Source organism: Mirounga angustirostris, unplaced genomic scaffold, assembly GCF_029215605.1.
Source record: "Mirounga angustirostris isolate CCGP_5_RB_7025 unplaced genomic scaffold, mMirAng1.0.hap1 SCAF_3, whole genome shotgun sequence".
In the NCBI taxonomy this organism is placed as follows: domain Eukaryota; kingdom Metazoa; phylum Chordata; class Mammalia; order Carnivora; family Phocidae; genus Mirounga; species Mirounga angustirostris.
In genome coordinates this window covers 141892757-141909819 of record NW_026991711.1, presented here as the reverse complement: position 1 = coordinate 141909819, position 17063 = coordinate 141892757, and the positions used below count along the sequence as shown (strand labels likewise).

Below are 17063 nucleotides of genomic sequence, written 5' to 3'. Positions count from 1 at the left end.
AACATTTTTTATTTATGTTCCAAAGTCTAACATTAAATACCCTTAATGTACTTTTTTTAAAGAACCCAAGAAGCTTCTCCCAGTAAAGCCTGTCCAAGAAGAACTGGTTCCCACAAAGCCAAAGGCCCCACCAACTAAAGGTAGAGTGAGCAAGACATTATGAGTTCTGAGAGACCCGTGTTCCCTACATGTCTGTCATACTATAAACACATGTTGAAGTGACGGTGCACAAATCGTGTGTGTGTTTGGGAATGTTGTGTTGTACATTGTATTTCTTAACTTTTTGTTCTTACTACTCTTAAGACACCTGGCTCAGGTTTTTAAATCTGTAAATGTTGATATTTTAAAGTGCTGAAGAAAGCAGTTCCTGAAGAAAAAGTCCCAGTGCCCATTCCCAAGAAACTCAAACCTCCACCACCCAAAGGTACATTGCAGACTGATAACTACGAGAAACATCTTTGTTACTCATGTTCTATAAACATGTCTTTCTAACCTTGTCTGCTGCTTTTTTATTATGTTATATTAATCACCATACATTACATCATTAGTTTTTGATGTAGTGTTCCATGATTCATTGTTTGTGTATAACACCCAGTGCTCCGTGCAGAACATGCCCTCTTCAATACCCATCACCAAGCTAACCCATCCCCCCACCCCCTCCCCTCTAGAACTCTCACTTTGTTTCTCAGAGTCCATAGTCTCTCATGTTTTTTGTTTTTTACTGAACGTATTGTGGTCCTGATTCCTACATTTCAGTTTTTTGTGTATTTTTATGTATATGGTATTTGTGTGGTTGGTTTTAATGCTCTTCAATAATTAATATCTTTAAAGTGCCTGAAGAATCAAAGAAAGTTGCTGAGGAAAAAATACACATTTCAATTACCAAACGTGAAAAAGAGCAGGTGGCTGAGCCAGCTGTTAAAGGTATAATAATTTCCTTCCAAAATCGTGGTCTTTTATAATGTCTCTTTTAAAATTAAGGTAGCTGTGTTTGCTTTGTTTCATTGTTATATATGTCTTTGAAGTTAGTCCTTAGGATTTATTGGACATAAAAATCTGTCAACATAGGATAAGAAGGTAATGCTATCTTTAAAAGAAAAAGTTATTTTGAAATATATCCATAGCTTATTATGTAACAGCTGTGGATATATATATATATATATATATATATACACACACACATATATATATAAAATAGAATGCTTGGATTTAAAATCGGTGACCATTTGGCACATTCCTGGCTTATTTAAATTCATGTACTGATATAACAATGTTGACCCCAGTTCAACAACTGTTAATTCATTCCAAAGTTTTCTAAAGGCTACAAAAAAAATCTAACTCAGTGGCTAGTCATTTTTTTTTCTAACTATGAAGAAACATCTCTGCCCTTTCAGGAAGTATACTTATCCAGAAGGAAATTTAGCTTTCAGTAAAGGATATTTCCTACAAGCTGAGATACCTGAACACTAAACATCATTTCACATTTGGGTTCTGCTACTTCAAACTTACTTGTGTATTTTTGTATATTTTTATCCCAGTGAGGTTCAGAATCATTTTCATGGAGCATATAAAGTTTTTTTTATAAATGAACAGTTGTATATCTATCATACGAGAGGCACTTGCAAAATTATTTTGTCTGCTTAAAGTATGACAAAGCAAGCATTGCCTGGGTGGCCTGTTTCTGACAATAAAATACCCTTATACTTAAATTTCAAGTGCCTGTGAAGCCCAAGAGAGTTGTCACAGAAGAAAAAGTACTTGTTCCTAAAAAAGAAGTAACAGCACCTGTTAGAGGTACCTAATACCACTCTTTTTAATGTGTTGTCTTCTTTGCTGTAAAATTCATGTTTAGTTCTATGTGTGAAGTTCTTCTCTGGGAAAGATAAAGACTGTTATTTCTTCTGTTACAAATCTGTGTTCCTACTGTGTCTTAATTTCATTGAGTCATTGGTAAATGTCAAACCTAAAGATAATCTCTTTAAAGTGCCAGAAGTACCAAAAAGACGAGAACAAGAAGAGATTGTCTTTGAAGAGGAAGTTGTAACCCAAGTAGAGGAATATTTTGAAGAAGAAGAAGAAGAAGAGTACATTCATGAAGAAGAAGAACTCATAACTGAAGAAGAAGTTGTACCAGTGATACCAGTCAAAGGTAGATTATATCTCCTACAAAGAGATACATAGCAGCATCTTTAGAGACCGGGTGTCTAATTTGGTCAGATTCTGGGGTTTATTAGCACCAACGACCAATTCCGCTTATTTTAGAAACAGACACTTTTGATGCTGAAGTATGATTTCTGCCGTTGCCTTTCACATTTTATATCTTGTATGCAACATTCCAAAATTCTTAATAATATCTTTAAAGTGCCCGAAATACCCAAGAAACCTGTACCAGAAGAGAAGAAACCTGTTCCTGTTCCCAAAAAGAAGGAAGCCCCACCAGCAAAAGGTATAACCACCATTCATAACGTAGGCCTTAATCTGCATAGAAATCGTTAGCTATCTTCTGAGTTCACAACCTTGTGTGTGTTGCTCTCTGTTGTTAGAGATGTTAATTGTGCTTTATAAAGATGTGTTGTTACTAGTAGTTAGAACTTACCAATAAACAATATCTTTAAAGTGCCTGAGATTCCTAAGAAGCCAGAGGAGAAAGTGCCTGTGCCCATTCCTAAAAAAGAGAAGCCTCCACCAGCTAAAGGTACATCTCTTTATAATCCATCAGTGGGATAATGTGATAATTTACTCATGTAGTAGAACTTGACAAGCTGTATCACTTCTTTCCCCATGACAATATTAACAAGACAGGGACCACCCAACTGGCTATAGGAAGAGTTTACCATGTATTCATCTCTGAATTTTGCCATGGAAGCATGCTGATGCTGAGTGCTTGGCTCTTCCTCTTTAGTGAAAGTTCTTAAAGTAAATTCTTATTATAATACCAAAATGGACAAAATCACCATTTCCCAGGCATTGTATGTTGTCTTTATCACCGGTCAACGTTTTCTCAGTGTTCTCTATTTAAATTTTTGTGCATCTCCTGGCCTTTGTTTCATGGCTATTATTCTTATCAATCTTAAAGAGTAAAACTGTATGATGCTTCAATAAAGTCTAAAAATTGCTGGATATCTTATCTAAAATTGCTGGGTGAAAAATCTGACACTAATCCTACTTGATATCTTTAAAGTTCCTGAAGTGCCCAAGAAACCTGTCCCAGAGGAGAAAGTACCAGTACCAGTTCCTAAAAAGGTGGAAGCTCCACCTGCCAAAGGTACATGGACTCGCAGAAACTTTTTTACTTCACATTTGCATATAAGGAAAAATTAACTGGTTCAATTCTGTGTTCTTTGGGGATGCACCTCTTTAATGTTGCTTTATGGAAAAGAAAAGACTTTATTTTAAAGATCAAATGCTTCTTGAAATACCTTGGTCATACTTTTAGTACCATATCTTAATCTTTTTTAGACTATTCTTAACCTCAAAATTTTATGTTGTGTAACATTTTTTTTCTAAATAATTTCTTTAAAGTGGTTCCAGAAGTGCCCAAGAAGCCTGTGCCTGAGAAGAAGGTGCCAGTTCCTGTTCCTAAGAAGGTAGAGCCTCCACCTGCAAAAGGTACATTACTTCATCATTTAAGTACATGAAAAAAAAAAACCCTTCCACTTACATATGTCCATATGCAAATTCCCCCATTAACATTTAAAATTTGTTTAAAAATTTGTCTTACTACAAATATTAGGTGATTGTTTTCACATATATTGCTCTAAGACATATAAAAGAACACATTCTTAAGGACAAATAATATTTTTAAAGTGCCAGAGGTGCCCAAGAAGATCATCCCAGAGGAAAAGCCAATACCTGTTCCGAAAAAAGTGGAAGCTCCACCACCCAAAGGTACATTAATCTCAAACAGAACCAGGGCAAAAAGGAAAACTAACCGGTATTATTCAGCCTTGTTAATTACAATTAATGCTTCATGACCTTGAATCTGATGACAATTGATGCCTCTATGATCACAGAATATTTGCTTTTCATGTTGTCTCATTGTCATGAATAGTGTACATACAAGTGACACTTGTACAATTGAATAAATATCTTTAAAGTGCCAAAGAAACGTGAGCCAGTTCCAGTTCCTGTAGCTCTACCTCAGGAAGAAGAAGTTCCATTTGAAGAAGAAATTGCTCCTGAAGAGGAAGTTCTCCCTGAGGAAGAGGAATTTCTACCTCAGGAAGAAGAAGTTGCTCTTGAGGAAGAAGAAGTTGTTCCTGAGGAAGAAGAAGTTGCTCCTGAGGAGGAAGAAGTTCCTCCTGAGGAGGAAGAATTTATACCTGAGGAAGAAGTTGAACCTGAAGAAGAGAAGGTTCTTCCAGAAATTAAACCTAAGGTGCCAGTACCTGCACGAGGTATAGCAACTCTTCTTAGAGTCCAGGCCTCTTTTGTGTTGAATTCTGCCTTTCCATCTTTTTTTATTCATCTCCAGCTTTATCTATAATACTTCACTCTTTATGTTGTCTAACATCTAAATCTTAGAAAGCATTCCAGACATGTGTGCTTTCATTATTGTGTCTATCGTGTGTGTCTGTCTCTTGGAAATGATTTGAATGTCTTTTCAAATTTAATGACATGAAATGTTATTTAGTTGTTTATGGTCTAATTCTCATTTGTCTTTTTGTAATATATATAATACTGTGCTTGTGATTTTTAATGTCTTAAAATGAATGTTTTTAAGTGCCTGAAGTGCCAAAGAAACCTGTACCTCAGAAGAAAGTCCCTGTTCCTGCTCCTAAAAAAGTGGAACCTCCACCACCCAAAGGTATACCTCCCCAAAGTGAATACACATTCTTCATCCATAGCTTCACCAGAAAATTACAGTGGAATTGGGGTTTAGGAAAAGTTATATTTATAAAATAGATAGTCACATTTTTCTTTCTAAAAATGTTCAGGAACACTGATTTCCACTTTTCATTGGATGCAAAGCAGCATTCAAGAACAAAGATAAAAGGATTGTCCCCAAAACTGCCACAGAAGTTCTACCTAGTGGCCTGTCATTTCATATAGATATTCTGCAAAGCTAAATTATCTACACAAAAAGATACCTGAAAAATATAATGAATAAATTTTCCTAAATTTCATCCTTCAACTATTTATATGAATTGCTTTTATAACACCAGGATGAAAAGAATAACTGATTGAAGTATTTATCAAAACACTGAATAATAGCTTACGTCTTCTGATACATACATATAAATGGCAGCCCAGCAGGTTTGATTTTAGCCTTGGCTTTGTTCCTTGCTGTATTATTCTGAGCAAGTCTTTTAACCAATCTGAGCTTCAGGTTTGTCTCCTATAAAATGGGGAGACTGATATAAGTTCTAGTGGGCTCAGATATTGTTGTGAGGATAAAATAAAGTAAGATATGTAGAAGTGCTCTATCACTGAATGAATTATCCAGATCAGTTCATAGTACAGAATGAAGTCCATATATTTATACCTTAAAGCTCATTATTTTCTGCCAAAGGTCATGATATCACTACTTAAACATAACACCTCCACCGGATTAAATAGTCATAATCAATGAAATAGTAAAGCCGATCCTTTATTAGACTTCAAGGGTTCAGAAGTACTTTATAAATAATGATTTAATAAATTACTAGAGACATTTAAATGGATGAAATGACAGCATCTGTACTCTGATATTCAAGTAGGTTGCTGATCCCTCGCTCTACCAAACCTATTTCTGTCATAACACTGGGCTTCCAACTTGCCCTACGACTCTATCCTGAGCAACTGTCGCATGTGGTCTTTCTGTGTGTGAACTTCTTGCGTTCTCTCTTTTTTGTCCCTCACAATAAATTCTTATCATGAAATGATGTCTTTAAAGTGCCTGAGGTTAAGAAGAAAGTGCCAGAGAAGAAAGTAGTCATTCCTAAGAAAGAGGAGGCTCCTCCTGCCACAGGTACTACTATTCCCAAGCAAATTAAACACTGCCATTTCTTTCTCTTGCCTGTAAGAGTCAAAGTGTCCTCTTTCAGTATTTGTTAGTATAACTTGTATTATTGCTATGTCTATCGTCTCTGTGTTTGTGCAACTTAAATTATAAAATATCTTTAAAGTGCCTGTGGTGCTTAAGAAGCCTGAACCAGAGAAGAAAGTGCCTCCTCCTGGTCTTAAGAAAGCAGTGGCTCCTCCTGCCAAAGGTACATCACCCAAAAAAGGATGCGTTTGCTGGACCGATGTTGAACTGTGATGCTGTCCACACAGATGTTCAACATGAACGTTTGTCTGCCTTGTATGGTCTGTCATTGCCATTAACCATCTGTGACTCTGGGGCACCCATGTTTGTGCTATGTCAATTTTTCCACTTTCTGTTTGTGGGTTTTATGTTGATTCTTACATATGTTATTTCTAAAAAATAAAAACATTCAACTAATACATCTTTAAAGACCCCAAAGTAACTAAGAAGCCAGGCCCTGAAGTCCCCTTTGCTCTTCCTAAAAAAGTAGAGGCTCCAGCAGTAAAAGGCAGAATATCTCTTTAAATGGGCTCTTAGTCTTAAATCACAAACCTCTTTATTTTTTTTATTCTTATGTTAATCCCCATACATTACATCATTAGTTCTAGATGAACAAACCTCTTTATTTTTGTTTTATTAATTGATTCTGTGAAATCTCCATGTTTCATCTTATGCATGTGTATCTTGATACTTACTCCCTTGTGTTGAAAAACGGGGAAACTTGGTCTTTATGCACTCTTCATTGGTTCTCGCATCTTAAGTGCCTAAAACGATCAATATCTTTTAAGTTCCTGAGGTACCTAAGAAAGTGGAAGAAAGACGAATCATTCTCCTTGAAGAAGAGGAAGTTCCACCAGTGGAAGGTAGATGACTTTCTAAGAAAATAGATTTTCCAGATCATCATTGTCTTATCATTGTCTAATATTGGAAGGAGGCAAATGCACATTTCACTTCAGAAAATAAACATATTCAGACTCTAAAAGAAATCATTATTTACCTAATAGAAATTGGGCAGGCAAATTAAAATCAACTGACTCTCCTTTCTTACATGCTTAGCCAATTTGTTGGTTTGTTTGTTTCATTTTAATGACAGTCTTTGAAAGGAAACTGTATTTGCCAAGGGGAATTTTTCATCAAATGACTTGGTTGGTAATAGTGGGATAAACCTACTGAAAAGAAATTCCAGTTAAGCCTGAGTAGCTGATACAGAAAATCTGACGTCTACACCTAACTGGATGTTCTCCTTTGAACAAGTCCACGTCCATTAAAAATAATAATAATAATTTCAAATAAATTCTCTCTGACATCTTTTTTATTCTGAAATTCTAGAAAGGGCCTAACATATTTTGAAGACTCAGTAGATTTTTTTCAAGGACTAGTGAGTTTGTACATGCATTGGAAAGGCTGAGCTATGAATTACCTATGTTTAAGACAACCTCCATTTTCAGATATACCCTTTTAGTCTAATATTTAAGAGAATTCTAATTTACAAAATAATAATCTTTTTTAAAGCGTATGAGGAGCCAGAAGAGCCTATTCCAGAAGAAGAGATCTCTGAAGAACCACCTAGCATAGAAGAGGTGGAGGAGGTGGCGCCACCTAGAGGTACTGCTGCTTTTAGGAGTTGGACATTTAAAATCTATGGTGGTCCAAATCTTTCTCAGCATAAGTCTAAATCTAATATTCCTTAGTATACTTTTCTTACATCTTATTAATGACAAGTTGAAGATCAATAATTAATGGCACCTGAAGTGCCCTGCCCAACTTTTCTACTGCATCTACAATACAATTCTTGTATTATCGGCACTTGAAAGTTCCCTAGCCAGACCCTATTGTTACACTTTCTCCTAGGTTTCTTGTTTTTAGTTTTTTATTCTGTATTAAAGTGTGGGAAATCTATTTCTGTGTTGTTTACTTTTTAGAATAATTCTTAGCCTATTGTTCCTGAAGACTGTGGCAAGCTCCTGCATAACCTGTATTACATTTGCTAATAAGATTAAGAAGTAATAGCCTTCCACCTTTACAGTCACTACTGCATATGCATAATTACCATTTAGGTTGCTAATATCTTTTAAAAATAAGTCAACGTTTTGTGTTAATTTTTGCATATATGGGTGTTGTTCTGTTCATTGCATGTCATTTTTCAAAATGTCCATCTAATATCTTTGAAGTGCCTGAAGTGGTTAAGAAAACAGTACCTGAAGCACCTACTCCTGTTCCTAAAAAAGTGGAGGCACCACCAGCTAAAGGTATAGCAAATCTCAATTAATAATGTCTTTAAATTCCAATTAACGTTCTTTAAAAAAACAAAACAAAACAGAAATGTCTTCTTTGATTGCTTTCTTAGAGTCACTTAAGTAGCAAACTTCTGAAATTGATTGAGGACCAGTAAAAAAATGTAACCCATTTCATATCTTTAGCCTTTTTTGGAATGTTAATGGATGATTATGTTAATGGTGGCTGTGTGTGTATAAATTACTCCAGAAGTTTCTCATTCTAAACAGCTGAGAATTTTAATGTTAATGAGTGCATCTCTCTGTGCTTATATACATAACAATAGACCCTTCTTCCCCACAGTCCATTCATAAATTTTATTCCATTATATATAGTTTTCTCACGTTATTGTAATTATGTATACTATATTGTAGGGGGAAAAAAATCTGTTCTAATGGTTGGATGATAACTATTTTAAAGAGCCTCACGTCCTTTCTAATATTTGGTCTAAGCATTTCAACGTTATTACAAAATATCTACTTCTCTTTGCCCCCTAGTTAGGTTAATGCTTCAGGAGTGCTCTTCACAGATAAGCTTATGCTGTCCCTATCACAGTAGGCATCCCCCGCAGATAAAATAGTGCTCAGAGGAAGAGGACACCTGTATTAGGTACTCTATTATGGTAATCACTTCAAAAAAGTCTCCATAAAGCTAAAAATAGTAGAAGTAGGTGCAATGTTGGTAATCCCTAGTATTTAAAAAAAAAAAAAAAAAAAGAACAGCACAGATTCCTGTGGACGTGTCTTCGTCTTATCTAGTTAGCACAAATAAGTGATCTGGGAAAATATCTTTATTGTCTGTAAAATTGGTGTCCACTAATACAGAGTGACTCCTTATGCTTTGATTATTATAAAGATGATGTTTTTGCCATTTTTATTTCATTCATTATTGAGTATTGTCAGCTAACTGAAATGCCTAATATCTTTTTAAAGTGCCAAAGAAGGTTCCTGAGGAAAAAGTAACTGTTCCTGTTCAGAAAAAAGAGCCACCTCCAGCCAAAGGTACATATTCTGTTTTAAAACTGAACTTCTGTTAATAATTTTCATTAAGATTTTTATGTTGGGGGCACCTGGATGGCTCAGTCAGTAGAGCGTGTGACTCTTGATCTCAGGGTCATGAGTTCAAGCCCCACATTGGGTCTGGAGCCTACTTAAAAAATAAATTTTTAAAAAAAATTTAAAAATTTAAAAAAAGATTATGTCTCTGTGTCTTGACTGTTTTTTGTCTTTTGTCTATGAAAACTTGCTCTTGATAGTCCTAAATATTAAAACTCTATCTTTAAAGTGCCTGAAAAGAAAGTCCCAGAAAAGAAAATCGCAGAAAAGAAAGTTCCTGTGCCTAAAAAAGAAGCTGTTCCCCCAGCTAAAGGTATTTTTGGGAAGATCTTTTCCATATCTTCACGTATTATTGCATGAAAGCCTTTTTTCTCAGTTTTCATTCTGTATTTTCGGAATTTATATCTTCATTTCTTCTGTGTTTAAAAAAAAATTTCTTAAAGTAGATGCTCTTTTAGGAAGGACCGTCCTTGAAGAAAAAATATCAGTTGCCTTCCACAAAGAGGAGGTAGTAAGAGAGAGAACAGAATTAGAAGTAGTGGAAACACCAGTGGAAGTGCTTGAGGAAGAAGAGTTCCATGAAGTTCAAGAATATTTTGAAGAAGAGTTCCATGAAGTAGAAGAATTCATCAAAGTAGAACGACCTAGATTCGAAGAAGTACACAGAGCTGAAGAGGTCCATAGGGTAATAGAAGTTTTAGAGACAGAAGAAGTGGAAGTATATGAAAAACCCAAAGCTCCACCTAAAGGTATAGGTGAATTCCGTTGCTATTACAAATTGCTATACCTTGCTCTAACTCATTTTTTTAAGTGCATTTCATGTCCAATTTGGAACACTAGAAACCCACTTACTTTCAAAGTTAACATCATGGAATGCTTTAAGCATGAGCTTCAACTATTTGATGCAAAGATTAATATGGAGTAGAGATTAAACTTACGGTGCATAATTTTAGCAGACAAGATAATGGTATTTGATATCTACTTATCTAAGGAGCTCACCGTATGAATTTGTAGATTCTTTCTTGAATCCAGCTAAGAATGATTGTTACAGGTGCCAAAATTTCTGACCAGTGTCATCAGTTGAGTGAAATAGAAGCTCCTCAGTTCACTGAGAAATTTACATGTTCAGGCAAAACAACTATGCTTATGAGTCAGCTGTTCACAAACTGATCATTGCTTATCAAAAGTTTCTGCCATTTTATATTTTCATTAGAGAAATAACATTAAGGGAGCAAATGAAGCATTGGTAACACCACCTGCTCTCTAGTATTTTTTGAGGATAAACCGTGATACAAATAAATTCTCTTTGGTACCACTCCAGATCTTGCACAAATTAATATGTGTGTAATATGAAGGAATATGTGTGTGTGTGTGCTTATTATTCATAGTAAATCTACAATAGAGATGAAATTTAGCAAAATCAACATCTCTCTTGGAAGTGTAATATAAATTCAAAAAATATAAGTAGATAAAGCATTTATGAGCTCCCACTGGACTAATTGTATTGGTAGTGCTCCCTAATACTTCAAGAACTCATTCTAAATCTAAACACTAATATCTTTGAAGGGCCTGAGATATCTGAGAAAATCATCCCTCCAAAAAAACCACCCACTAAAGTTGTTCCTCAAAAAGAGCCACCAACTAAAGGTATTTCATTAGCGAAACTTGATTGCATTACAAGTTTGTGTTCTTGATGTTTTTCTTCTATGTTTTGTGTTTTTGGAATTTCTAAAACAAACTAATATCTTTAAAAGGGTTGAGGGGCCAAAGGAAGTAATACCAAAAGAGAAAGTCACTGTTGTTATGCCTAAAATACCCAAAGTAAATATCCTTATTAACCAAATAGTGCACCTAAGTTTCCTTCTTTGGTACTATTCAATTGTATATTCACTAACATGCTTATTGATAAATCCAGGTTTTCCTTTTAATTCTTAATTTCAATCATCTAGTAATAATAAATACATAGTGACTATGTGTTTAATGTCCCTGCTTTGTTCATTTTTGGGAACCTCTTGAATTTTACAATAGAAATAAAAAATATCTAATAAATAATATATACTTGTATGTTTAAAGTCCTTGAATTATTTAAGAACATTATCACTGAAGAGAAAGTACCAATTATTCCACCAAAACAAGCAGAAGTAGCACTAGGAGAAGGTGTCTTGTTAATTTTTCTTGTCACGTTCTTACGATTCTAACATGGGAAATTCTTCTGGATTTCTGTTGTCATATTTGTTATCAAAATTCAACTCATTTTAAGTACTGTAATATATTTGATAAAGGATAGCTCTGTTTCATATTATGACCATGTCATGTTTTGTGTTTACATTTCTCTTATGTTGTGCTTGTTACAAATCTTTATGAATGTTTAAAAGTAAAAAAAAAATTATTACTATCTTTAAAGTACCTGAAGTGCCCCAGAAAATTGTGGTAGAAGAAAAAGTACGTGTTCCTGAAGAGCCCAAGTTTCCACCAACTAAAGGTACCCACCTTTGCTGATTTACCACTAAAACCCCCTTTTATTCACTTACTGTGGAGCAGAGAGTGAGAGATCTTTCTCCCCTCAATGCCACAATAAAGCTGAATTATGTAAACTTCAGTTTATGTTCTATAACAATCCTCCATTTTGTGATGTCCCTCTGGATTCAAAGGCATCAGCCTAAAAGTTGTTACTGTTTTTGTTGATATTCTTCTTAAGCCATAATTAAATGATATTGACCCCCTCAACTTCTTTTCAAAAATAATTTATTTTAGAAGCTATTGTCAAGGAGCTCTGGAAACAAACATTCCAGATAACAGTAGAAAATGATGCTAAAACCTGAAGACAAAGTATTTTTAATATGACAAATCAAGAATTCATCAACAAGGCAATCTAGAGAGATGCATTGACTGTGTGTTTAGTTGGCTTATGATTTTGGAATTCTTGGCATTCTTCTTGTTAGATCAACCTTTTTTGTCTTGATATTTTATACCCAATGATGATATTTTTTAAAATAAATATCTTTAAAGCACCTGAAGTACCCAAGAAAATTGTTCCAGAAGAAAAGGTTCATGATGCTCTTCCTAAAAAGCCTGAAGTTCCACCAGCTAAAGGTATACACTGAAACTGATCATGACATGAAATGACTGTTTGTTTAGTTATTCATGGTTTAAAGTGAATGTGTATGATGTTAAATCCTTGTATTTTGCTTCTTTATATTCTTAGAATACTTGTTATTTATAACAATTAATATACTAATATCTTTAAAGTTCCTGAAGTGCCTAAGAAAAGTATTCAAGAAGAAAAATCTCTTTCTGAAGACACAACGATATACAGTGAGTGTAGAAAAACTGGTGGTTCTCTTTGGTTTCATTTGTGTTTGTCTTCATAGCTTTTAAAAATAAGTATACTAATATCTTATCAGAGTCTAACATGCCAAAAAAATATTTGGCTAAAATTAAATAATTTAAATGGTTATTTGTCTCAGACAAGGTATATTTCCTCACCAATTAAAAAATAAATAGTCCTGTACTTATAACATTGCCCAATTTTAGAAAAGTCATTTGCTTTTTTGAGTTTGTCATTGTCTTGTCTGTTAACCTGTTCTGTGTACAAATAACTTCTGCTTTGAAGCAATTTATTTTCTCAGGCCATGAAGTAATTTTAACTTCATAATAATATTTTAATTGGATTTTATAGAATCAAAATGTCCCTTTATTATTTTTTTACTCTTTACAGCCATCACTGGAAACATTTTGATAATGTTGCTCAAATGACCATAGATTTATAAGGCCATTACAACATCAAAAGAATTCCTAAGCCATTTTTCATTGGCTTTTATGCAAAATTATGATTAAATAATTTGAGGAGTAAAATAATCTGAATAATAAAATATTCTGAATAGAATACTATTCAATAATCCCTGAGTAGTGAAAATGCCAATACTCAAGATATTCTTCCATTTAATCTAAAAAATACCAATAGTTCTGATATTCTTTCATTTATTTTGATCTAAAAAATTCCCTGTTTAAACCCATTTTTTTTTTGTCTGTAATACTAGGTTGGGATAAATATATATGATGACTCCCTCCTTTGAATATCCTTTCTATGCTTCAGTTAGGTTATTGCCACCAGCCAGTCTTCCTTTCTAAAAGCTACAGAAATCTTTGTTTTCTTCAGTTGCCTTATTTTCAAAGATTTAATTCTTTTTCTTTTTCTTTTCTGCTTCCAGTCCCTACATGGTTGTTAAACTACATAGCCATAAACCAGATATGGTTTAAAATTATAGCCAACTAGGTTCCTGGGAAAGGGAAGGACTTAATATGAATTTCCAGTAGGTCAAATGTAGGAGAATTCTCAATATGCAACTCAGTATCAACCCTGTTCTTTATGGACAAAACTAAGAGCAAAGGACAATTTTGCCAATAACTTTCTGCAGACAAAAATAGAAGAATTATATAGTCCCTGGCCAGTGAATTCCTCAATTTTATTATCACCATAAATGAGAGTTCTATATGATAGAACTGGGAATGAGGCTTTCTCTTAGCCGATGTGTTCTTGTCACTAGTTTGTGTCTATGTACTACTGGTAATTTGGGTGATGAGAGTGTACTATGTATTATGTTTTCTTAATACTGTTCGCCATTGCCTTGAAGTGCCCTTAATTGTATAAATACTAATATCTTTAAAGTTTATGAAGTATCTGAAGAATCCACCACAGAAGAAAAAGTAATTGTGACTCATCCTCCAAAGACGAAAATCAAAATAGCAAAAGGTATATAACACCAATGATCTAGTCTGAAGAAAATTTATTTGGGGCTGATTTTAAAAGCTCTATTTTTTCCTTCACTGTTTATAACTATACTCATATCTTTTAAGTGCCTGGGCCACCCAAGAAAGCTGTTCCAGAAGACAAAATATATGTGACTATTCCTAAAAAGAGAGAAACACCAGCAACTAAAGGTACATTTCAGCAACATCAAACTTGGATGAATAACTTTGGATTCAAGACTCAAAAATTGTGTGTTATATACTTTACTATTTTCACAACTTCTAAGTGTTAACCTACTGATATCTTTAAAGAGCCTGATACGACCAGAGAAGTTTTTCCAGAGGTGGAGTTACCTGAGGCTGTTCCCCAAATTCCAGAGCATCCTCCACCTGAAGGTATAATTCTTAGTTACAAAAATCTAAAGAGAATCTTTCTTCTTCAGTCTGCAAAATATGTTATGTTTTGTGTAGGTTCTCAGAACCTCTAACACTAAAATATTAATATCTTTAGGGCCCCCAATGTACCCAAGAAAAGGAACTTTCTATGACTTGCCTCCCCCCCAAAAAAAGTCCCCCTAAACAACGTCCAAGGATAAACAATTAGAACAAAAATTAAATTTCTAATTTAAAGTTACAATATCTGTTAATATACCTAACTTTTTAAATACGTTGTGTCTTCATGTCTTTGCCTTTTCTCAACTAAAAAATACTAATATCTTTGAAGAGTTGGAAGTCTCCAAGGAAGGTCTCCCAGAGCAGCAAGCTCCTATTGCTAAAAGAAGAAAAATACCACCATCAAAAGGTACAAGCCAAAAGAAAGCTGACTTTCATATCTCATGATTGTAGTTGTACTTAACACATGTGAATATACTAATATCTTGAGAGCCCCAGATGCTACGAAGGAAGTCATTTCAGAGAAGTGGGTCCCCCAAAGCAGAAGGTCAACTGGGTATATACATGTTCCCATGAGTTATTCAAGAGAAAATAGAGGAGGGAAAAATCTTTAACTTATCTAAATGGAAGATGCTTGGGCTATAAAGTTTAACTATGAGGTCTTCAGGGAATATATGGAGACACAGAATGTGTAGATGTGACCCAGATGGATCCCTCAATAAGAAATAGCTATTACTTGGTGATTAACATAACAATAAAAAATTTTAAAAAAAAAGAAATAGCTATTACTGTTTCCAAAAAAACAAAAAAAGAAGAAAAATATCAGACTAGCTAGAAAAAAAAATCTACATAAGACCACCATAATATTTGTATCCCTGAAACTAGATTGAATTGGCTTAACACTCCCCCTTTAAAGCAGAAATCAGTGCCATCAAATGACAGAGGTGCTTGACTGTAGACTGTAAATCAGTAATTTAACTCTCCATGGGGTTGAAATTTCAGGAGATAATATAACTGCCCATTGGAATTGCTTTTCTATTAAAATAAACTTACTACTAAACATAAGCATATGAATTTAAAATAATTCTTTTCCCATAAGACTTAAGTATAGAAATATTCTCAGAAAACCATTACTTAAAGACAATAAAATATTAAATTCAACTTCAAGCAGTTTTTTTTGTAGGATGGTCTCCACCTGAGAGCCTTCTAAAACTAAGGCAGTTAAAACTAGTTAACATTGGAATTCTGCACTGACAACTTAGTTGTTCCTCTTATTATCTTTTATTTTTTTAGAGTCCTGCATTTTTCCATTTTGAATATTTTTAGGTAATTCTAAAGATAAAAAAGTTTTAAGACATCCAGCATAAGAATTTCTTTACGATATCCACAATATTCTGTAAGTTAAGCAATATCCAAACACTTTGACATGATTTTTTTCAGTCTAGAATCTTTGGGTCATTCTCCTCTCTCCTATATTTGAAAAACAAATACCTTTCTAAAGTGCCTAAGGTAAGGGTACAAAATGAAGCCTATCCAGACAAGAAAGAAGCTGTTATGTTCTCCTCAAATTAATAGCTAAAAGTGCATCATTAATTATACAAAATCAATTTTTTTCACTTGAAGCTAATTTTCCATGATCTAATTTTCTATACATCTATTCCAAGAAATAAAATTACTAATATTGATAGTACCTGAGGTGACCAAGAAAGTAGCTCCTGATAATCAAGTACTCACCCTGTCATTAAAGAATCAGATGCGGGGAGCAGGAAGGTCTCCCAGTCTGGGGCATTCCTGTAGGTGGAGTTAGGACTAAAACTCTTCATGACTCTGAAGTTCAATGTATTAATTTCTTTAAAGTGCCTGAATCACTCCAAGAAGCTGTCCCTATAAGGAAAATACCCATGGCTGCTCCCCCTGAAATTGAAACACCTTCCAGTAAAGGTATCAATCATTCTATCATTCCTGCTTTCATTTCTTTAATAAATGGCAATTATGTGTGTGGTGCTAGGGAGCTGGGGAATAATAAACAAGGACAATTAGAACTTGATTCCTTTCTTCAAGACTTTATACATCATCCAATTTTTAAAAGAAGCGCCCTTGTAGCCAGAAATACCACTTTTGTGTAGTTAATGTAACTAACGTCTTTGCTGATGCCTTAACCTCTAAGCTTGATACTAATATCTTCAAAGTGCCAGAAGCTATGAAAGAAGTTGCTCCTGAAATGCAAGTATCTGAGGATTTTCCTAAAGAGCAAGAACTTCTGCCTATAAAAGGTACGTGATACCTGCAAACGGATACTGAAGAAGAAATTATCTGTCCTCTGCTCTTACAACTATGCTTTTCTAATGTTCTTTGTAACACCTAAATGTAAACATACTAATATCTTTCAAACACCTGAGGCTGCCCAAGAAGTTCCCTCTCAAGAGAAAATATTTGTGGGTGATCCTATTCAAATAGAAACCTCTTCTATTAAAAGTATTCATTCAACAAATGCTTAGTAAGGAGGGTCTACAGTGTCACAGGAACTAAGCCAAGTGCTAGTGAAGGGTGAGCACCTCTTCCTGAGGATCCCACTAACCCCTAAG

At 34.3% G+C, this 17063-nt stretch overlaps 1 protein-coding gene across 8 annotated transcripts in view; it reads left to right on the top strand.

The window, feature by feature from the left end:
- Positions 1–17063, top strand: part of TTN (titin) — a 275368-nt gene that overhangs the window by 124856 nt on the left and 133449 nt on the right. For 6 of the 8 annotated variants that reach the window (XM_064586776.1, XM_064586775.1, XM_064586774.1 and 3 more), the window contains exons 131-157: positions 63–140; positions 350–424; positions 832–924; positions 1717–1794; positions 1985–2149; positions 2363–2446; positions 2618–2695; positions 3182–3265; positions 3523–3609; positions 3808–3888; positions 4098–4397; positions 4724–4807; positions 5876–5950; positions 6108–6191; positions 6796–6870; positions 7520–7612; positions 8179–8256; positions 9214–9282; positions 9566–9649; positions 9780–10085; positions 10903–10983; positions 11741–11818; positions 12346–12429; positions 12586–12651; positions 14006–14089; positions 14194–14277; positions 14398–14481. In XM_064586776.1, coding sequence (XP_064442846.1) covers positions 63–140; positions 350–424; positions 832–924; positions 1717–1794; positions 1985–2149; positions 2363–2446; positions 2618–2695; positions 3182–3265; positions 3523–3609; positions 3808–3888; positions 4098–4397; positions 4724–4807; positions 5876–5950; positions 6108–6191; positions 6796–6870; positions 7520–7612; positions 8179–8256; positions 9214–9282; positions 9566–9649; positions 9780–10085; positions 10903–10983; positions 11741–11818; positions 12346–12429; positions 12586–12651; positions 14006–14089; positions 14194–14277; positions 14398–14481 — 2712 coding nt within the window. The remainder of the gene's footprint in view (positions 1–62; positions 141–349; positions 425–831; positions 925–1716; positions 1795–1984; positions 2150–2362; positions 2447–2617; positions 2696–3181; positions 3266–3522; positions 3610–3807; positions 3889–4097; positions 4398–4723; positions 4808–5875; positions 5951–6107; positions 6192–6795; positions 6871–7519; positions 7613–8178; positions 8257–9213; positions 9283–9565; positions 9650–9779; positions 10086–10902; positions 10984–11740; positions 11819–12345; positions 12430–12585; positions 12652–14005; positions 14090–14193; positions 14278–14397; positions 14482–17063) is intronic. The other 2 variants (XM_064586770.1, XM_064586777.1) reach the window with 2 other exon arrangements.